The sequence below is a fragment of the Felis catus genome, chromosome E1, assembly GCF_018350175.1.
Source record: "Felis catus isolate Fca126 chromosome E1, F.catus_Fca126_mat1.0, whole genome shotgun sequence".
Classification (NCBI taxonomy): Eukaryota; Metazoa; Chordata; class Mammalia; order Carnivora; family Felidae; genus Felis; species Felis catus.
In genome coordinates, this window is record NC_058381.1 from 53,052,916 (window position 1) to 53,075,307 (window position 22,392).

At 52.1% G+C, this 22,392-nt stretch overlaps 1 protein-coding gene across 1 annotated transcript; it reads left to right on the forward strand.

Moving 5' to 3' along the window:
- The first annotated feature begins 17,379 nt into the window (after positions 1 to 17,379).
- SOX9 (SRY-box transcription factor 9) lies at positions 17,380 to 22,187 on the forward strand. Its single transcript, XM_023243815.2, has 3 exons — positions 17,380 to 18,198; positions 19,170 to 19,426; positions 20,031 to 22,187. The coding sequence occupies exons 1-3, from the start codon at positions 17,768 to 17,770 to the stop codon at positions 20,876 to 20,878; spliced, it is 1,536 nt and encodes a 511-aa protein (XP_023099583.1). The 5' UTR covers positions 17,380 to 17,767; the 3' UTR covers positions 20,879 to 22,187.
- Positions 22,188 to 22,392: the final 205 nt, after the last annotated feature.

Here is a 22,392-nt window from a genome sequence, read left to right on the forward strand (position 1 = left end):
TGCCTGGTGGTGTCGCTGTGAAATGAGCAATACTTAACATGGCACGCTTCGTATGGAGTTGTTACTGCAGTGGCTTTTCAGTGAATGACTCAAGAATTCTTATTATTGGCCATAGTATTATTTTTATTTTTATCTCTTTACCTTCTTCTAATGTTGATTTATTGTTTTTGAGAGACAGAGAGTGCGAGTGGGACAGAGGCAGAGAGAGAGAGGCAGACACAGAATCAGAAGCAGCCTGCGGGCTCGGAGCTGTCAGCACAGAGACCGACGCGGGGTCAAACCCACGGACTGAGCAATCAGGACCTGAGCTGAAGTCAGACGCCTCACCAACGGAGCCACCCAGGCGCCCCAGCCATAGTAATATTTTTATAGAGGGCACCCAGTCAGTACCCAATTACAGCTGAGACCATAACCAACAACGAGTGCTTCTCATTACTCCGGCTTCCTACACCTCATCGTCTTAACAGTCGAGGCCACTGCTAGCATGGGTAGCACCTAGCCCTAAGGGAAGCACCTCCAAACTGAAGGGACACCTGGAGAGCTATTTTCCGTATGGCAGGGCAAAGACTCTTCTTGCAAAGCACCTGCTTTGAGGGTTCAGATTTTTAATTCAGAACACTGGCTGGTATGGCTCCGATAAGCAATTACTATGTTAAAATGCCGTAGTTGGCTTCTCCCATGCCATATCAGACAAATAGAATTCAGACACAAGCACTTGTTAAAATATACCTTTTATTGGCTGGGTCATCTTTTTGTAAAAAGTGATGGAAATTTATCAAATCTAAACTCTATCCATATGTTCTACTGTAAACATGGCTGTTGACATTGTGGAAATGTTTCCAGACCGGTTCATCTCTCATCTGTTCAGCGCAAAGATATTTTCCATGGTGGCTGCCATACAAATTCTAAACCCTTAAAGTTCTGGGGCTGGTGCCCCAAAGATGATTAGCTCTTGTCTGTTTCTAGGGGAAGGCATGGGATTCCTTAAAGGCAGAGAGACTGCCATCTCTCAGCCCAAAAAGCTCTGGACCACTTCCAACCCTTCCCTCATCCTAAGCTCCTTCAAACACATTCTAACCAGATTCCTCCGTTAGGCAGTGTGTCACAGATCTCTAAGGTAAGACTCTCAGCCTTGGGAAAGGCAAAAGAAAGGGTGAATGGATACTAACTTTTGATGAAGAACCGCCTTTGAGTAAGAGATACCACAGAAACCCAGACATGTGGTTTAGCTCTTCTAAAGTCACAGAGCAAACTGAACGGTAGGAAGGAAGGAAGGAAGGAAGGAAGGAAGGAAGGAAGGAAGAGGAAGAAAGAAAACAAACCCGTAAGTTCTGAATCCAGAGTGCCTCTGTGCATTAAATAATTAATAATGCCCATTAGCATAAGTCCAGAGACCTGAGAACTGAAACAAATCCAACTATAGAGCAAGTGTTTTGGAAAAAATTGAAGGCACTCTACTGATACCATCTTCCTCAAAGGGATGTAGTTTCAGATAGGCCAAGATAGGACACTGTGGATGAATCTGATAAATTTTGCATCCAAGATGACAAAGCAGAGGCATGTTCTGAGTCTTTGCCAGTAATAGTTGAAGAAGATAAGTTAGAATTTGGGGAGTGGGAGCTACAGTTTGCACGAGAGATCCCCAGCCCAGGAGAGAGACAAAGATCCAAAAAAGGGGGAACAGATGTGTTCAGAAGGAAACCAATCCAACACTGATCCAACAGTGAAAGTCTGCCCCACATAGAGCTCCAAGCGATTCTGGAGCTATATCCACACCAGTAGGGCTCTTGCTGAAATCTACAGAGACAGAGGAATGAGAGGGGAAGAGAGATAAAAGAAGGTAGTAGGGTCTGTCGAACACCTACATATGTTCACAAGAATCACAGGTAAGAACTCGATGCTCTGAAGGACTGTCCTGCCGAGACCTCTGGTCAGCTTAACCCTTCCGTGGGCCACAGACATTCACCGCCAGCAGCTGACATGTCATCGTAGAGAAACAATCAACGATGGGGAAGAGAAAGTGATGTTTTAGGTGGGCTGGCAGAACAACTTTGTGGACTGCCTTGTTTTTTAACAAACCCACAAAACTATGTGAAGCCACGTGATCCTTACGCCGGGCCAGACTTTCCTACCCCACCTTGGGGGTCTGCCAGTTTTCGCTGGCTCTCTCTACACTGTCAAGCCTTCTTGTGAAATGACTTGGTACTTCCTGCTTCCTGTCGCTCCCCGGACCCAGACGCACCACCCCTCCCTGGGTCTCCGCCCTACGGTTTAAGGAAAGGAAACCGGGGGCTTTTGAGGACACAGAAGCCCCTGTTCAGAGGAGGGCAAGAAGAACGCTATCATTTCCCCTCCCCATTTCCGAGTTTCCTTCCACCTTCCTCTGCTCCCCCCACCCCTTACTGTGGTCATGGCGCCCTGGCTCCAATTCAGCACTGCATTCCTGCTTCCTTGTGCCCCAGCCTCCCAGCTGCAAGGCCATGGGGGATGTTCAGAGAGTTCCAGCTCCAAGAAATTCTCATCTTCATAGACCTGTCTACCCACCTCCCACCTGGCCTCCAGAGAGAGAGCCAACATTCCTTCAGTCCCACAGAGGAGGGGTGTGGTCTGGATTACTCAATGAAGCCTCCAAGCCAGCATCTCATGCCCCCAAAACAATAGAGTTGTATTTTTCTTGGACTTCATTCCTTTTATTTGGTTTCTCCTTCGATTAGCAGAAAGAACGCCTCTCCCTCCCCCTACTTTTTTTAATCCACCAGCCCCGTTCTTCTGTTCTTCCGGGAGGATCCCAACCCCCAACCTCAGGAAGGTAGAGCCTTGGATCATGAACCCGAGTGACGTCAGTGAGCTTGAGAAATGCCATCCGTTTCTCCTGGGCTTTCTCACACGTGGGAATTGTCTCTTGGGAGTGTACATCCCATCTCTGATCTGTTTGTTTTGGATGCTAATCCCAGGACGCCGGGTGAGGTGTTAGTCAGACTGACCTTTCCCGTTTTCTGAGTCAGTGATCTTAGATCACTAAGCCAGGCGCTAAGTGTTGAAAATTAAAATCAATGTGTGGGGCCCATAAGCGGGAGCCGGGAAGGTAGGAACAAAGGGGTGAGAGGGAAAAGCGACACTTCGGTTTGGGTTGAAACAAACAAACAAAAACCTATCCATCTGCTAACAAACACATCCTCATCAAAAAAAGATTCTGCTCCTTTGGTGTGAGGCTCACGTTACAGAGACGATTACATGGACATGACCTCCAAAAGAGCCAGAACACATCTCAAGTCCCGATGCAGCTTCCGGCCATCCCCAAACCACCAAATCTCCTGGCATTCAGGGAACTTTCTGTTCGGTCGTCTACTGAGCTGACGAGATACTGTCAGGCTGCAAGGGACATTTATGGAGTATCTTACCCTTCAGAGGCTGGGGCATTTGAGGCACCACCAATTCCACCCCAGCTTCTCTCTCAAGCAGACAGGTCTAATGGAATAACCATGTTGATAATGCCAGGCGTCTGGTTTGGATGGGCTTTTAAATCTAGCTCTTCTCTGGGACTTCAAAACCCCTGGCAAGTCGGAGACCATGCAGCTTGAATATCAACGGAAACTCAGACAAGACAACTTCTCATCTTTAATAGGAGGAAACTGGCTGATTGAGAAGCACAGTGTTTTACAGAAGATCACATAACGTGTTTACAGGAACACAGAGGTTGCATTTTGGTCTAAGGACTTAGGATTATTACCAGAAAGATATATGGAGGTTGTGCTGTGTTCACAAAAAATTTAGGTGTAACCAAATGTCCTGACCATCTGCTTACCCTGTGTTGCACTAGAATCTTCAGGCTGTTCGTATCTCCCAAACCAACAATGAAGCATTTTACTCCCAGCTGACAGATTCCAGCTCCCAGTCTGGACTCCCTTCTACTTCAACATATCAACCTAACAGGTGCAATTCTTTAACAAATATTTGTTGAACATCAAGTACGTGCACCGGATTTGCTCAAACCAGATAACAAAGAAAATATGAAATCCACTTGTGACACAAGCCGTCATAATACACTTTTCACATACGTGTTTCTAAAACTCACTCTTCTTTCTGCAACCCTGTTCTCAAGAAGAGAGCACATGATTATAAAAGGAAAGAAAGTATCTCCACTTTCTTTGCTCTGACAGCACACTTACGTGTGCATATACACACTCAGACACACATACACACGCACATGCACACCCATATAAAATCATTATTTGTCCGGTAAGATTTACACATACATCGTGGATGCAAATAGACTAGACCTGTCTCAGTCAGCGCTCCAAGTACGCATCCATTTTTTTTTTTTTTAGGCTCTGCAAAAAGAAAAAGAGAAAAGGAAAACTCAGCAAGACCCTAAAGGAGTCAGATCTCCTTCTATATTGTCAAGTAATTGTTAGCAGAAATCGGCTGTAATAACAAGCCATTTTAAAGGAATGTCAATTCAATTCTCTCCTGCTTAAAGAAGATCCAGAGTCTGCCTTTGTTCCTAACCTGAGCAGTTTTGAGGAAATAACAATACCTTCTTTCAGAAACTGGGGGGGGGGGGGGTTGGGGGGGGTTGAAAGGTGGGGCTCCTGCTCTCCCAGATAAGCACTGGCAGGACAGGTGACTGCTATGGAGGAGGTTAGCTCTGGGGGGCAGCCAGGAGCCCCCAGGGGAGAGGGCCAGCCTTGTCACATAGAGGAGGTGGGGGGGGTGGCGGCAGGAAGCAACTGCCTTGCCTTCAGAAACTTAGAAAGGCTCTCCACTCCTCCTCGGTGTGGACTCAGCAGCCAAGGCCTCCAGAGCGGCTGAACCACCAGTCTCTCAGGCAATGTGTCCTTCGCCTTCCCTGCGGAAGGCATGTTTGCAGTCTGGGACGGTTCCATGCAACTGCTCCTTTCCAAGAGTCTGAGGTTTAGGGTTTGGGTGAGCTCGGTGGCTCGCCTCCCCACCCCCCCCCCCACCCTTACCTTTTTATTCACAGTTTCCAATACACAAAGCACTTTATAATGTCCATGGAAACCTCTGTGGCCACAGCCTTAGAAAAAGACAGTCAGCCACACAGGGGGAAGGGCTATGGGAGTGCCAGTTACAGCACACATGTGTTGCTTTCCCTTTTGCTAATCAGGTCCCCAAAGCCGTGGGGCTTTGTTTGTGTTTGTTTGTTTGTTTGTTTGTTTGCAAAAGGCCAAGCTGACAAGGGCTTTAGAACTAAGAAAGTAGGACAGCATGATAGGATGAATTAAGAAATGCAGGGGGAGCCTCAGTGGCTCAGTTGGTTAGGCCTCTGACTCTTGGTTTTGACTCAGGTCAGGATCTCAAGGTACATGAGTTCGATCCCCGTGTCCAGCTCCATGCTGACAGATCACCCCCTCTCTCTCTCTCTCTCTCTCTCTGTCCCTCTCCCTCTCTCTCTGCCTTCCACCACTCATGCTCTCTTTCTCTCTCTCAAAATAAATAAACTTAAAAAAAAAACTTATAGAAAAAAAAGAAAAGAAATGCGGTTGCCCTTGGGTTGGTCCGTTTACGTAGTTGTACAGTGTGCAACCAGGCCGCTTTTAGACGCTCGTGAAATGTTTGTGGAACGAACCTGTGCTGCTTCTTTCAAGATTTCTGTGCCATTGTTAGAACCTATTGGAAGCTTCCTAGAGGCAAGAGTCCTAACATTTGAATTTGTCATCGTTCTTGTCCCCCACTAGGTTCCTGGGCCTCCCAGAGAGGCTCTGGGCTCAGGGAACAGCAATTAAATGCGATCTTTCTCCTTCTTTGAAGTCTGCTGTCCTCATTCTGATATATTCTCTGGAGACAGTCCTTAGCAATCGCCTTTACCCCACTTTTCCATTTTCCCAACCAATTATACAGGGATAATTGCCCAAAATGAAGACTGAGATCTGTTGAATTCTAAGCTGGCTCTTCCACGGAAAAAAACAGCTAGAACAGTGGGAAGGACTTCGCCGTCATCAGGGGTCTGAATGCCATGCCTCCAAAGCCGTGTCTCTGCCCCATCTTCTGTGCTCCAGCTTCCTCTCTCCTTAAACAGGCATCACAGCATTCCCTGGGCGTGTTAAACACGGTCAAGTTTTAAACATCAATCTCTGCGGTACAAATGAAATGCGTTATCATTCAGGCCACGTTTGAGCCAGAGGATCCTAATTTTGACTCATCCCAAAAAGGACATGCCCTTTGGCCTCAGGGGACACGTCAGGAGTCTGTGCAGAGGGGGAGCATGGCTCATAAGGGCAAACAGGGAGTCCCAAAGACAGGTGCAGGCAACCACTGAAATCATCAGGTCACCACACCCGCCATGGCTTGTGCAAAATGCAAGACCCCAAATGTGGATTAACACCCCCCACAAGATAGAGTCCAAAGGAAATAAGGCAGGGCCCCTAATAAAGAAGACCGTGGGTAAACAGCTCCCCCCACCATGGAATAGAGATGATGAAGGTATATCCCACCTGGCCTTTGTAGTAAGTGAATTTTTACACAGTGAGCACCCAGGAGTTGGTAGGGCTTTTACCCCTTAACACTTAGAGCTGGAAGTTTAGACAAGAGAATTAAACGTCCTAGACCTCGGCTTTCTCACCTGTTAAATGGGAAAAAATAAGAAGAAGAACGACCACAGAAGGTTCTCTGAGGGGGTCCAGGCGCTTCATCCAAGGAAAGCCCTATGTACATCATGGACACAGAGTAAGGGCTCTGCAAACATTTCCCCTTGCTAATAAATGTCCCCATGGGACAGAAAGAAAATTTGGATCGGGTTCATAATGGAGGGCCTGCACTTCCAAATGAGGACTTGCCTGGACTTAAGGGGATAGCGACAATCCTTTTCTGCCCTGGAGAACAAAATGATCTTGGAAATCTAGACAAGCCTCGCTCAAGAGGTGAAAGGGGGCTGCCACATAACCCAGAAAAAAAGAAGAAGAAAGAAGAAAGAAAGAAAGAAAGAAAGAAAGAAAGCCCAGCTCACAGAGCAAAATGAAGTAAGTGCTGTGAGACAAAATCAACCAAGGCACCACTCCTGCAAACCCAGAAAGGTTCTCACGAAAGAGGAATAAAGAGGAGGGAAGACACGTGGAATGTGCACGGTTCAAGTCACAATTTGTTCTCTGCTCCCCAGAGACAAAGGCAGCCAAACTCTGATTAGGAGAGAAAGGAGGAGATAAGATCAAAAACTGCACTTCACAAAAGAGTGAAGCCCCAGTCTCTCCGTGTGACCCAAAAAGGAGCTGGAGCTCGGGGAGGACAAGCCTGTGGGGGAGCCTGCGTGCCTGCGGACAGGGCTCCCCGCTCACAGCAGCTGTGGAATTCTCCGGTGCGTGAGGCCCTGCAGGAGGGGTGGCGGCAGCCACCTCGCACCAGCATCCCGGGATCTGCCTCTCCCATTAACTGCCTGACCTTGAGCGAGCCACACGCTCTTCTCAGGGCTTCGGTTTCTTCACATGAAAAGCAAAGAGTAATTTCTTCCCCTCACCACCTCCAGGACATGTCCAGGGAATAGAGTTGACGAGTGGATGTAAGGGCATTTCAAAAGCAGAAGCAGGAAGCAGCAGCCAGGAATATTCATTAGCAGTGGGATTATTTTTTCAGCCATAGGTGAGAAGGGGAAGAGCAGGTGACTATGTGGGCTTCAGAGTGATGTGCGTGTAGCAGACAGGACGAGCAGCCTGCCCCGGGCTCCTCTCTGTGAACGAGGATGCCCGCAGCCCACTGATGGCTGTTGGGTGGGGGCTGTGCACAGTGGTCTTAAGCGAGTCCAGGCAAAGGCTGGTTATGGGGGCAGAGAGATACAGCCCGTAGTGCGGACAGGGCCTGGGGCAGAGCAGGGGGAGTCTCTGAACAGATGGAGGCCACGAAGACGGCTTCTCCTGTCCAAGCTGGCACCCCGCCGTTCCTACGTGGGGTGGCTGCTCATTGGCTAGCGGAGAATGCACATTCTTGGCCCCTCACCGCATCACCCCACCGGCCTGAGCAAAAAATTTCACCCAGAAGCAGCAAAAAGCTAAGGCATTTTGACACTTAATATCTACATAAATACCTGTTGAAATTAACTCCACCCACCCCACCCCACCCCACCCTCAAGCTGGGCAACAGGGCCTGGAGGCTAGTGTTTCTCTCCTCTCCTGCTTCTCAATTTCCAGCGCCGCCTCCACCTCCTCCTCCTCCTCCTCCTCCTCCTCCTTCCAAATAAATCACAGTTTGGATTTAGGGGCAGGGGTGGAGATGGGTGACATTGTTTTTGCAAATGCCTCTGGTCGGAAAGGATGTAGGGGGGTTGTTCCAAACGGAATCGCAAGCCCCCAAAGTGCCTCAGCAGGAAGATGCGGCGGTGTACCTACCGCCGGCCTCACTTTCCCTTCAAATCCCTCCCGCCCCCGCCCCCGCCCCCGCCCCGCCCCCGGGAGGACTTGGGGACGGATTTGGGTTTCTGGGGCTCTTGGGACTGCAGTCCCTGGGGCCATCTGGGAGTGATTAGCCTACAGATTTCAGGTAGCTCCAGCCACACGTGCAGCCCACATGATACCCCCTAATTCCAGACCCACAGCTCTCCTTCTCCAAACAAACAGCAGGGCCGTTTGCAGAGAAAAGAAAATGCCTTCCTTAGAGGAGCTGCAGGGGGAAGCCAGGTCATAATTGTCTCCTCTGCACCCCTGCCCCCCCCCGCCCCCCACCACCCCCGCCTGCCATCCATTCAGCACTCAGCCACTGCACGGCTCATCCATGACAGGACTGTGCTTTGTGCTTAGAAAAGCAAGCAAGGAAACCAGGAAGAAAAAAAATATTTATTATCATGGTATATTTGGGTAGCAAGGTCTAGAGGTTTTAGAGGTTCTGATAGGTTAATAATGATTTTGGTTTGTGGTTTGATTGTTTTCTCAAAACCTGTAAATCCAGGCCAGAAATGTATAAAGATTGCAATCTGAAAGCTTTATGTCCATCACTCCAAATAGTCTCCAAATATTCTCTAACACCCTTTCTTAAAGAAAGAAGTCTTGAGGACGGGGAATTTAGAAGAGGGTTCCAGGCAAGGACAGACTTTCTTGTGAGGGGCATAGGTAGGCATCTACAGGAGACATTTTGAGGAAAGCCATGAAGATCTCATCTACTGGCCAAGGTATCCCACGATGTGCCTGGTAGCTGAGACGTACCATTAGGTAGTCATTGCTTTGGCTAAATTTTGGTCATTCCTTCCCTCACTGAACATTTACTGGGCAGAGTCTATGTGGCATATAGAGGAAGATATAACACTCTGTCCTTGTCCTCGAGGAGATCACGGTTTAGGGGTGAGCATATACACACAACAGACCAATGACCACACAAATAGGCATGAACAAAATGTTGTAAGAACACAGAGACAGGAGCAAATACCTTTTCTTGGAGAGACCTCAAGTCTTCACAGAGGGTTCAGCGTTTGGACTGGACCTCCACTGCCTACCAAAATCTGACTGTCTCTTAGACTCAGAATATACAGAGCCTTAATAGTCATTTACTCCATAGTCTGAATGAGTCTCACATCTTTTCTAAGAGAACAGTTGGTGAGGGCAGCTTTTATTGAGAGAGACACCATTCCCCGAAAAGAGAGAGGATTAGTGCAAGCAAGGGTTGTGATGAGGGCTCCCCGGCACGGCACATTAGAAAGGAAAATCTTGACTATGGGGAAGAAACCAGTACGTTAGTCTAGAAAGACAGGGCGAGTTCCGCCCATGAGTCATTGAGAAATGGCCAGAGGACATGGAAGAGACTTGAGAAGTTAGCGATGCTCTTAGGAATAAATGTAAGTCAATAATTCTTTCCTTCAAAGGGAGCGTTGCTTGGAATTTTTCAGAATCAAAAGAGAATCTAACCATTTCTTCTCGGGACCCATGGTTAAATCTCAAAGGCAACCTCACCCCCACTTCCTGGCTGGTTTGACTGAAAAATCAAAGAGTCCTCGGCAGAAGTGAAATTGGGCTGACAAAGCACAGGGACAGAGGAAGGGGGCCGGTGAGTGTTCCTTCCATCCTCCGCCTCACCTGTCCAGTCCCCTTGGCCAAGGGAACTAGCCCAGAAGTTGGCTGGATCGGGTCTTGGGCCTAGCTGAGCTGCGGCAGGTGAGCCTGGAGGCAAACGCCCCCCACCGGGATCACCCTGAGGCCCTGCTTTCCTCAGACCTAAGGTCCTGGAGGAGAGTCAGAATCCGGAGAACCTCCACTGTGCCAGGAAAATAAAAGGCAATTAGTGACTTTTGCTTTAGGCAGAATCTAGAGGGGAAAAAGAAATCTTGGAGCCCTGCGAAGCTCCACCTCCCTGGGCCTCTTCCGGAACCACAATGTTCGGCCCACTCAGCGTTTGGCCAATGCCACTCTCTCCTCCCTCAGAAGATTTCTCTGCTCCTGGAAAATCATCTGGAAACTGTCATCACCACTGTGCTGGTTGGCAGATGTCCCCCAAAGAGAGAGTGAAGCCTACCACACACTACAAGGCATTTCTGGGCTTGGACCAAGAAAGGGGAGGGGAGGCGGGGTGGGAGGTGACGGCTCAGGCAAAGAGCAGCAGAGATGGAAGAAGAGAGGTGACTTCGGGGGCCCAGGAGAGGGAGGGCAGGGAGCCCACCGTGGAGCCGGGCGCCCCTGTTTCGCCTTCCGCTCAGCACTCTGACGGAACAAGCACGGAGGGCAGCTCCCTGTGACCCACGCACGCTTTCAGGGCAAGGACACAGAAATCCATGCTAGAGGCAGAGAAAGAGGGTCTCAGGACACGAGATGCCCCGGGGGCAAACTGGCACAGGAGCAGACAGCGGCTGAATTCGGAAGGCAACCAGACTCGAAGGCAGTAACAGCAGAGACCCTGCATTGGCCCCTTTGGGTGCTCACGCATGTAGTGAGCCCTCCAATGATATTTGCTGAGCTGACGTGTGTGGGGGCTGAGAATGATTAGTGCCGGGCTAACTGGGAGAGGGATGGCAAGCGAAAGAATGAAGGATGTCTCCACTACATTGGACGTTCTCCACCCAGAATTCTCCTCCATCATCTACGGCCCGAGCGCCAACACTCAGACCCATCCGGTCGGCTGCCGAGAGCCCTGTACAACCTTCTGCGGTCATCCATGACTCAAAATCTGCAAGCATCGGGCTTGCTGCCCGCAATAGCTCGTGCATGTATTAGTTAGGATTCAGAGGAAAGCTGGATTCTGGGCTCCCTCTCGAGATTTGGAGGGGAGGGTCCCGGGGGGAGAGAGTAGACCCTGGAGGCAGGGGTTGGGGTGGGTGAATGGCTGGGGACCCTGTCTGAGCCAAGACCACCCAGTGTGCCTTCTTGTCCCACCAGAGGTATCAACCCTAGCCAGACACCGCCTTTTCTCCCAGTTGCTGAGGGAAACATATCCTGCGGGATGTCTCCATTGCCCGCAAGAAAGTATTTTAAGGGAAAGATGTCTACTTTTAAGGCCCTCCGAGACTTTATCTTCTCTTTTAAAGAATGATAAATGCTCTGGTGATTGAATCTATGGTGACCTTATCCCTAATTTACAGCAATAACTGCTTATATGTCTCTGGTTTGCATGTGGATGTTAAGGCAGATGAGGCTAAAAAGACAGCCTCCTGCCAATCAAAGCTGACAATTTTGTGAGCTTTAAGAGCACCCCAGAAGGAAGCCTTTTCTGTAGACAGCCCATACCTTGTCTGCCCGGCTCTCATTGGGACTTTCCCTTGCGTTTCAGCCAATCTGGAAATTGGGGTAGCAGCAGATTCCAGGGCTAGGACTCACTGTGAAAGCAAACAGTCTGCCCTTTCCCATTAGATGTAAATACACTGTGTCCTAAAGATAGTGACAGGGACACTGTGAGATTTTCTGGGTCTTAATGATTTAAAGGGAGCAGAGAGGAACAAACAAACAAACAAACAAACAAAAACTGTCCCTCTTTTCTTTGCCTGGCCAAATTTCACTCTCATTTATAAAAGAAATTAGGGAGGGAGAGTGTAACCGAGGAGGAAGAAAAGGCATTTAAGAGTCCACTGACACCTTTGACGTCAGTGAAAGGGCCTTGGGAGAAAGATGTTAAAGAGAAAAGGGGAGAAAAGTGGGAAAAGGAAAAAAAACAACAACCCCACTTTCTCAAAAATATTCTGATCTGCCTATTCAAAGCTGAGACGGTGCTGGAGACACCCCTGGCTTCCCCTTCAAACAAAACCGGAATGGAACCGGGTAATAACGCTGTCTCTCCCGCAGGCTTGCAGACAGGACGCGCACCAAGAAATTAATTTGAAATAAACAATGACTTGGCTGGAAGCCCAGCGGTTCCCCCCCCCCCCACGTTCCCTGTGGCCCCCACTTTCCTAAGCTTCCCCCCCAACACCGGGGGGCGGTTCTAAGGGGTTCAGGGTCCGACAACCCCCTGGCAGTTTTCTGACATCACAGATCCGAGAACACTCTGCAGCCAGAGCCCCCCCCCTGCCCCTCCCCCCGCCCCGCGTGAGGACGTCACTGTCCTCCGGAAAACCCCAAAGTTGGGGGCTGACTTCACGGGCTCTGCCCTCGCGGTTCCCGGGGGCAGAACCGGAGCTCCTGCCCGAAGTCAGGCAACCCGGCTGCTCGCTCACGCTTCTCCAAAGCCGAGCCCAGCTCCCAGCTGCAGGGCGCCCGGTTTGACCCAGTGAAGCTGTGGGTCCTGGCAAACCCAGAGATGTGCTCGCGCACCCCTCCCCCCAGGGGGTCTTTTGGAGGGGGGCGGGTGAGATAGAAAAGGCTTGCAAGAAAGTCGCAAGAGCATTCGTCTTTAATTCTGACAGCTACCTTCGTTCGGGATTGTATATTAAGAGCATTTCTCCTTTAACGTGGTTTGACGGACATATTTTCTCGGATTAATGAAGATCCGACATAATGACCCACCCGATAGGACGGCTTAGTGGGAGCAGCTGGCTCCAGTCCCTTCAGGCTGAGATGAAGTCCTTGCACCACCCAGCCTACCCTGGGAGATTCACACAAAACTGTCCTCTGAGATTCTCAGCTCTGTCTGTCCCCCCTTGGGACAGAGCACCCTTAAACCAACAAGGGATGGGAGGGGGTGGGAGGGGATGGGGGGGTGACGGAGGAGGTACAGGTGGAAGGAACTGCGGAGGAAGTCTTGGTGCTGAGGGCAGCCTCCTTGGCCTGTTGGAGTCGGCCCCAAAAGGAAGCACCCGGGTGTTGAGCGCTTTACTTTATTTGTATTTTTAGATCAACAAGGCAAAAGCACCTTCAGCTGCAAATGCCTTAAAGATTTTAAAAAGGAGAAGGAGGGAGGCTGGTCATAAAACTTGGCCTAAGGAAATTTCCAGGCCGTTCTAGGGATGCATTGAGGGAATCCAAAAGACGCAAGGCTCCCTTGTACACTGCCTTGAGACGTATTTTCGGAAAAGTAAGGAGAACACACACACACACACACACACACACACACACACCCCTTGGGAACACAACAGGCCCTTCGGAACTAGGACTTCCCCCTCCCATTCCCTCTTTTCCCTTCAGCTAGTAAGACGGTCCTGGAGGAGCTAGTCCAGTCCCCTGCTTTGGCTCTGGTCTGCACCCCCGGGGCGAGTCCCGCTGGGCTAAAGCCCCTGGGGCCTCACACCCCGGCCAGGTCACCGGGGAGCACTTTCCCGGTCCACGCCTCCCTCACCCAGCACCTCCGTCCACTTCACTCCTCTTTCTGTTAGAAAACAGAAAAGGGAAGAAAACGAACCGCCCTTCTTGGCCTACAGTTTAAGGGGGGGTCTTCTACATGTCGGATAATCTCCCAAAGAAGGCGCCTGTCTGGGGAGAATTCCACATGTAAGACTGTACAGTCACATACGTTTACAAAACGGTCGCTGGGGGCTCTGGAGGCTTGTGACGGGTCATACACCCACTCGGGCAAAACGTCCAAAGGTCACATGCATTCGGCCCTCCATAGATATCTATTGCGCCCCTACGAAGCTGTCTGGCACTTTCCTTTTCCCTCTGCTGATGCTGTCCAGCCCAACACCCGTCCTGAGACTGGGCTTACCGGCAGCCTCTCCTTTCCCCAGAGAACTGGCCTGAAGAGCGGCCGACAAAGGCGCTCCACGTCCGGGAAGAGTACTAATTACCGAGGAGGCTGGGAACTGAGGGTGCAGGGACCCAAGGGTCCCCCCCAGGGATTGGGGTCTTTAATCTCAAGGGAACCGCGCCCCAGGGAATTGGCAGAGAGAAGGGGTATCCCCTTCCCTGAGCACCTCTATAGAGAACCGGGGCTGAGATCTTTGGGAGACGCTTCTTCTGCTCAACCCAACCGAATTCTTCTGGGACATGCATCCTTGCTGAAAACGGATTGAGACACGCTCCCCACTTTTGCTACGACATTTTGGAGAGGGAGACTATGGTCCCTAATTCCCCAGGTAAAGGGAACCCCGTTCGCACCCACCGCCACCCTCATTCGGAGTAGGACACCCCCACCCTGTGCAGGGTGTTCGCACCGCCCCACAGAGCCCGCGAAACTCGCCCTACGCCAACATCTCCGGGCTCCGGGACTCGGCGCGCCCGTTTAGACGCGGAGGAAGATTGGCGGCCCAGGCTAGGGAAATTGAGCCCGGCGCCGGCCCTGGTCGCCCAAAGAGGGGAGGAGGGGTGATCCCAGACCTCGGTTTCCCGAGCTCCCCCTTGGGATCCGCTTGCACCTCCAAGTCTCTGCTCCTGGCGGCAGACCTAACGGCGCTGGCTTCGAGTGGAGACCGGAATGCTCGCTGCGAGCTTGTGAAGTGCCCCCACCCCACCTCCTTGCCTGCAGCTTTTCTTGACCTGCGCCGTTTCCCTTCCTCATCCCCACCAGAATGAGGAGCCCAGCGAGTTTGGCTCCTGGCAGAATGCTCTGGCTAAAACTGAGCCAACAGCCTCAGTTTCCAGATCTGTAACCTGAAGGCTGATAATGGGTTCCTTTCCCTCCAGCTGGCTCTGATGCGGGTCCTCTGGTCGGCAGACCGCGAGCGTCTTCCCAGGGCAGAGAGGAGACGTCAGAGGGGACCCGAGAAACTCACAAGAGAGCGAACTGGCCCCCTGAGTGGAGGTGGGGGAATCAGCACCTGAGCCCCTGCGGAAATGCAGGACCGCCCCACTGGCTAATCAGTGGTGTCCACGAGTCAGACTTGGCCTGGTCCCGGCACATGGAGCAGAGGGCGCCGTCTGGTAACTGGGAGACGGGGGGTCCTTCGGGGACCCGGTCTCCCGGTTCTGTGCAGACCAGAAACGTCAGGCACTTTGAACACTCTTTGCTTGCTGGGTCCCCCATAGACACACACCTCCCACTTCCTGTAACTGGGCTGCCCAGAGGTGAATCCAAACGGGAGGAAATATCGAGTAGTAGGAATTTCTGCAAAGATAAATCTCAGCCGCAGAGCAGTCTTGATTGAGTGGAAGACACCACCCCCACCCCCCACCACCATCTAAATTTTCCTGCAGTTTCTGGGAGTTAGGCAGTTTCTGAGCTTTTGGCGCCCCCTCTGGATTCAGTTGAAAATTGCGCCATTTTCAAAGTCCACTGTTTATCCTAAGTTTTCAAGAAGATACAAGAATACAAAATGCTTGCATCAAACGAACAGAAAATGTACAAAACACTGTAATTTTATGATTTAAAGTTCGGTTTTTTAATCCTCCTATTACGTAAGTGTATTAAATATATATTTATATGTGCATGTATTTATCTCGATAAATATTTAGAGAAATATTCCAAAATATCTTCAAGTCCCAGTCTTCCGTGCTTTTGAGCCAGTAAACATGAGAACTACAATACAATGCAACTAAATACAGATGCCTTGGTTAAAATATCCGCCCGAAGTTCTGGTCTCGGAGTGTCCTCCCGGGTCAGGTGTCTGTGAATCACGCAGTTATATGCACAAATGTCCCCTCCCCAAGACACAGAAATCAGTTGACACTACGCGGGACTCTCTTCTCCAAAGAAAGGACGAAGTTGTTCTTACACTTTCCCAGCGAATTCACGGGGCCATGAATACCGCGGCTATTGTACCCGGAGGTCTCTGAAACTGGTAAACAAACCATGTAGGACACTATAGACATCCACTGTGAGTGAGTTACATTCGTTTAAAAAGTAAATAGTAGTTAACTGTAAGTGGTAACTTAACTACCCTCTGAAGAGCTCCGTTTCCTATAAGAAACGTCGACCTCTTCGGAAGAAAACGAGATCTTTGAAAACAATTCTTCAAGGAAAACCAATCCTTGAAATCTTGCAATGTGCAAATTAGAAGTCAGCAAGTCTCTGCTGTGATGCGGCTGATTCCCCGTGACAATAATTTAGTTCGAGGCGGATATTTGGGAGAGCCAGAAAGGGGGAAGTTTAAAATTAAGAGATTTCCACAGTTGTGCTGTTATTTGCGATCCTGAAGGCATGAAACCCGCAGGCGTCTAGCACTTTCCTTGTCCAGAACTGATACCCAACCAGGCACTAAAGGCAATTGGTGCAAACACAAAGATCGTGCGCAAATCTCACTCGAGATACATCAGAGACACCCCCCACCCCCTCCCCCAGAACTCCTGGCAGTCTGCGAGTCGCAATAGGACCCGACTACCGTCTCTCGGCCGGGAGGTGAAAAGCAGAACGTTCAAAGCAGTTGCCTATCTCTGGGCAGTGTCGCGGGATGGGGGCTTGGGGGGGGGGGGGGGGGTTGGGAGAAGGGCTTGTCACAGTTCAAGGTCGCTGTGGCGCGGGACGGCTCCCGCGGGCGCGGGGCTACCGCGTCGCGGCCACCGCCAGTCTCAGCTTTGGTTTTCATTGATTCCCCTTGCAAGAGCGCAGCAGAATCCCTACCAGCCGCAGCAGCCCCGGCGAAGCAGAGCATGTTAATCTATTTATATGGATTATTACAGAGGAACAGCGGGCGTTGAGTCACCAAAACATTTGCTTCAAAAGACCATTTCTAAGCACTTTTCGGAGGAGGCAGGCTCCGGGCGCATACACTGGGCTACGCGTGAAGGAGGGACTGCTTTTTGATCGCTGCAAACTCTCGCTAAGTCTCCGGTACCGCGCAGAAAGCAGCGAAAAGAAATGCTTGGGGGTGGAGGCAGATCCTGGTCTAGACACACACACACACACACACACACACACACACACACAGGCACGCAAGATTCGTGCGGAGACGGCCCCAAACTTCTGACATTACGAGAGTACGGCAAACTTACACACTTGGACGTCCTGGGTCCCCCGCCCCCCCACCCCAGCCAGACCAGAGGCAGCGCTCCCCTCCCCGCTCTTCCCCTCCCCTCTCGTCACCCAAGCCCAGTGCCACAATCCTCCTCCCCGCAAAATCGAATCCAATCAGCTGCCTGCCAACCCCTGAAATGCCGTGCTGTGATTGGCTGGCCGTCTCTAAGGTGAGGAGCAGTAGTTATTAAAGAGCCCCGGGGCTGGGAGTTGAGGAGCTGAGAGCGGAGCTTGAAACTCACTGGAAAGTTCAGTGGCGCCGCGACTTGCCAGTTTTCACTCCAGGAACTTTTCTTTGCAGGAGGAGAAGAGAAGGGGTGCAAGCGCCCCGCTTTTGCTCTCTTTCTTCCCCTCCTCCTTCTCCTCTCCAGTTCGCCTTCCCCCACTTGGAGCGGGCAGCTGCGGGCTGGCCACCGCGCGCCTTCCTAAGTGCTCGCCGCCGCAGCCGGGTGACGCGCCAGGCTCCCCGGGAGCCGCTCGCTCCGCGTCCGGGCAGCCGAGGGGAGAGGAGCCCGCGCCTCGAGCCCCCGAGCCGCCGCGGCTTCTCGCCTTTCCCGGCCACCCGCCCCCTGCCCCGGGCCCGCGTATGAATCTCCTGGACCCCTTCATGAAGATGACCGACGAGCAGGAGAAGGGCCTGTCCGGCGCCCCCAGCCCCACCATGTCCGAGGACTCGGCGGGCTCGCCCTGCCCTTCGGGCTCCGGCTCGGACACCGAGAACACGCGGCCCCAGGAGAACACGTTCTCCAAGGGCGAGCCGGACCTGAAGAAGGAGAGCGAGGAGGACAAGTTCCCCGTGTGCATCCGCGAGGCGGTCAGCCAGGTGCTCAAGGGCTACGACTGGACGCTGGTACCCATGCCAGTGCGCGTCAACGGCTCCAGCAAGAACAAGCCGCACGTCAAGCGGCCCATGAACGCCTTCATGGTGTGGGCGCAGGCGGCGCGCAGGAAGCTCGCCGACCAGTACCCGCACCTGCACAACGCCGAGCTCAGCAAGACGCTGGGCAAGCTCTGGAGGTAGGGCCGGCGCGGCGGGGTGGGCTCCGCGATGGCGGGGGGCGCTGGCCGCGACACCGTCTCCGTGCCCCGCCTCCCAGCAGGAGGGAGTTGCCGGTCCCGGAGCCGGCGGGGGGGGGGGCGCATTGGGGGGGGGGTACGAAGTGTAACTTGGCTCGGAGTTTGACAAAGTTCTTGGACTGCTCTCGGGGAAGGGAGGGAGGCGGGGGGAGGGGGGGCTGGGGGGAAGGGGACGGAGAGAGCCGGAGGGTGGGTGAGGACTTGGTGGGAGACGCGGTGGGAGGGGGCTGCCAGCGCTATCTTCCGTCGCTGTGAAGTTCAATCCCAAGTGGGGGGTTGGGTGGGAAGTGAAGTTTGCCCCCCACTCGCTCCAACTGCGCTCTCCCGTGCAGCCTCACAACCGAGGAGATGGGATGGGGGGGGGGGGCGCAGACATCAAGGCTGGAGGAGACTCCAGGCAGGAATGGGGGGAGCGCTGCTGGAAGTAGGTGGACGCAAGTGGGCGGGGGAGGGAGCAAGAAAGCTCCTTGCCGATTAAGTGTTTTTTTGGAAAGTTTTTAAAGATGTTGGGGGCGGGGGCCGGTAACCTACGGTGGCAAAGGCACTTAGAGCCGAGCAGCGGAGAGCTATTTTCATCTCCAGGGTTTCCAAAATAGAAGAGGAGAGAGGGCGGGGCCGGGAGTGACCGCTCAGGTCGGACTGAAAGAACCGAGATTTATTTTTCTGGGTTTTTTTTTTTTTTCTTCCTTCTTTTTACTTTTTTTTTTTTTTTTTTTTTTTTTTTTTTTTTTTTTTTTTTAAGAAAAGTTATGAGCTGCAGCAGTGGCTGGAAAGCGGGGAGGAGGGAGGAAGGGGTTGTGCGCGAAGAAGCCGAGCGGTCGGGGTCGCCTCCCCCTCCCGCCGACCTGACAGCTCGGCGGGTTTCACAGAAGCCCCTCTGTTTCCCTCTGCGCCCCCTCCCCCGCCCCCAGACTGCTGAACGAGAGCGAGAAGCGGCCCTTCGTGGAGGAGGCGGAGCGGCTGCGCGTGCAACACAAGAAGGACCACCCGGATTACAAGTACCAGCCGCGGCGGAGGAAGTCGGTGAAGAACGGCCAGGCGGAGGCCGAGGAGGCCACCGAGCAGACGCACATCTCCCCCAACGCCATCTTCAAGGCGCTGCAGGCCGACTCGCCTCACTCCTCCTCCGGCATGAGCGAGGTGCACTCCCCGGGCGGCGAGCACTCGGGTGAGTCCCCCCACAAGCCCCCGGCTACGCCTCCCGCGGCCGACGGGCACACCCCCGGGTCTCCACCTAGCAGACTCGCCCCGGGGACTTTGCGCTCCCCGGGGAGGGAAAAACAACCCCGAGCGCCTCAGCCTCCTCCCCTCCTTTTCCAGGGCCCCGCGAAGTCCCTACGCGCGCGCGCGCGCACACACACACACACACACACACACACACACACAGGCACGCACACGGATGTAGAGCCATCCTAGGGGATTCATTTTTATGGCGAGGTAAAATGCCTTTACAGCTTTTCAGGACTTCTCCCTTCTTCTCTGGCTCCGCCACCCCAAAAGCACACACAGGCTTCTTCCACAAGTAGCAATTTGGCCTTCCCGACCCTCCGGGCCTCGGACCCTCCCTGATAAAAGGAGATTCCCGAATGTGTACCGGCAGGTTAATCATTTGTCGACTTAGCTGGGTGCTGCGCGCCTCCCGCGCGGTTGCGGGTCCTTAACGACACTTGTCGTTTGGAGGGAGGGTCCCAGGAGGGTTCCTAAGATTGAGGCCTTTGCGCTGCACGGCCCTGGTTGACTTTTCCGCGCTGCTTCTCTTTCCTTGCCCGCAGGGCAATCCCAGGGGCCCCCGACGCCACCCACCACCCCCAAAACCGACGTGCAGCCGGGCAAGGCTGACCTGAAGCGAGAGGGGCGCCCCCTGCCAGAGGGGGGCCGACAGCCCCCCATCGACTTCCGCGACGTGGACATCGGCGAGCTGAGCAGCGACGTCATCTCCAACATCGAGACCTTCGACGTCAACGAATTCGACCAGTACCTGCCGCCCAACGGCCACCCGGGGGTGCCGGCCACGCACGGCCAGGTCACCTACACGGGGAGCTACGGCATCAACAGCACGGCGGCGACCCCGACGGGCGCGGGCCACGTGTGGATGTCCAAGCAGCAGGCGCCGCCGCCGCCCCCTCCGCAGCAGCCCCCGCAGGCCCCGCAGGCCCCGCAGGCGCCCCCGCAGCCGCAGCCGGCGCCCCCGCAGCCGCAGCCGGCGCCCCCGCAGCCGCAGCCGGCGCACACGCTGACCACGCTGAGCAGCGAGCCGGGCCAGTCCCAGCGAACGCACATCAAGACGGAGCAGCTGAGCCCCAGCCACTACAGCGAGCAGCAGCAGCACTCGCCGCAGCAGATCGCCTACAGCCCCTTCAACCTCCCGCACTACAGCCCCTCCTACCCGCCCATCACCCGCTCGCAGTACGACTACACCGACCACCAGAACTCGGGCTCCTACTACAGCCACGCGGCGGGCCAGGGCTCCAGCCTCTACTCCACCTTCAGCTACATGAACCCGGCGCAGCGGCCCATGTACACGCCCATCGCCGACACGTCCGGGGTCCCTTCCATCCCGCAGACCCACAGCCCCCAGCACTGGGAACAGCCCGTCTACACACAGCTCACCAGACCTTGAGGAAACCTTGCACGGAGGGTGATGACGACTTTGACGATCAGAAGGAGAACCGAAGAAACCAATCACCAAGCAGAATTTCCTTGGGGACGTTTTCCCCCACCTCGTTCCGTAAAGACGTTTAAGCTAAAGGCAACTCAGACCCAGATTGCAAGACACAAACCTTAGCCATCCAGACGCATTACCACCTTGTTGCAAATCGGGGGCCAGGCCGCTCTTGGCCGGATGGACCGTTGGAAAACCCGTAAGAAACCGGACTCGAAGACCTTCTTCAGAGCAATCACGGAGGATAATGGAGAATCGTGTGATCAATTTATTTGCCCAGTCTCTCTGCCTGTTTGGACTTTGTAATTATTTTTTAGCAGTAATTAAAGAAAAAAGTCCTCTGTGAGGAATATTCTCTATTTTAAATATTTTTAGTATGTACTGTGTATGATTCATTACCATTTTGAGGGGATTTATACATATTTTTAGATAAAAGAAATTAAATACTCTTATTTTCCCAACAGCTAAACTACTTAGTTGAACAGCGTGCCCTAGCTTTTCCTGCCACCAGAGTATTTTTGTACAGATTTGCTTTCTCTTACAAAAAAAAAAAAAAAAAAAAAAAAGTGTGCGTGTTGTTGTATTAACATAAAAAAAACACACAAATTTGTGTTAGGCGATCAGTTTTGGGGGGTTAGCTTTGCTTAATTCCTCAGGCTTTCTGATTCAAGGAGGAGCTGCCTTAGAGAAATAAAGGCCTTAGTTTGCAAATATGGAAGTAAACCATAGTTTAGAGAAGCCTTTGGTAAGCTTTATCATATATATTTTTTTTAAAAAAAAAAAAACAAGAGAAAATACCTTGAGCCTTAAAACCATGCTGCTGCGTTTGCTTGTTTGCTGCAATCTTGAGAGAGAAGTAGAAACCAAGCAAAGGAGCTGAAATCTGTTCTGGGAATGTTTCAGCAGCCAAGTGTCCCAGCGCACTGCCCCCTGGTTGCCTGCTCAAGCCCCATGTGGGGTACAGATGCTATGGCCTTTCTCTGACACTGTCACTGTGCCTCTCCGAACACCAGCAGTTGACCTTCAAGACATTCCACGTGCTAAAATTATTTATTCTGTAAGGAGAGGTTTTCATTAAAAAAAAAAAATCTTTCTCTTTAAAAAAATTTTTTTTTTTTTAATTTTACCTTCTTTAAAATAGGTTGTTGGAACCTTCCTCAAAGGGTATGGTCATCTGTTGTTAAATTATGTTCTTAACTGTAACCAGTTTTTTTTTATTTATCTCTTTAATCTTTTTTTATTATTATTAAAAGCAAGTTTCTTTGGATTTCTTGTCCTAGATTTGTATAAATGCCTTTTTGTCTGTCCTTTTTTTTTTTTTTCCTTTGTGGTTTTGTTGAAAACAAACTGGAAACTTGTTTCTGTTTTTGTACAAATGAGAGGTTGCAAATGTAGTGGATCACTGAGTCATTTGCAATGTTTTCTGCCACAGATCTTTGGGCTGCCTAAATTGTGTGTGTGTGTGTGCGCGT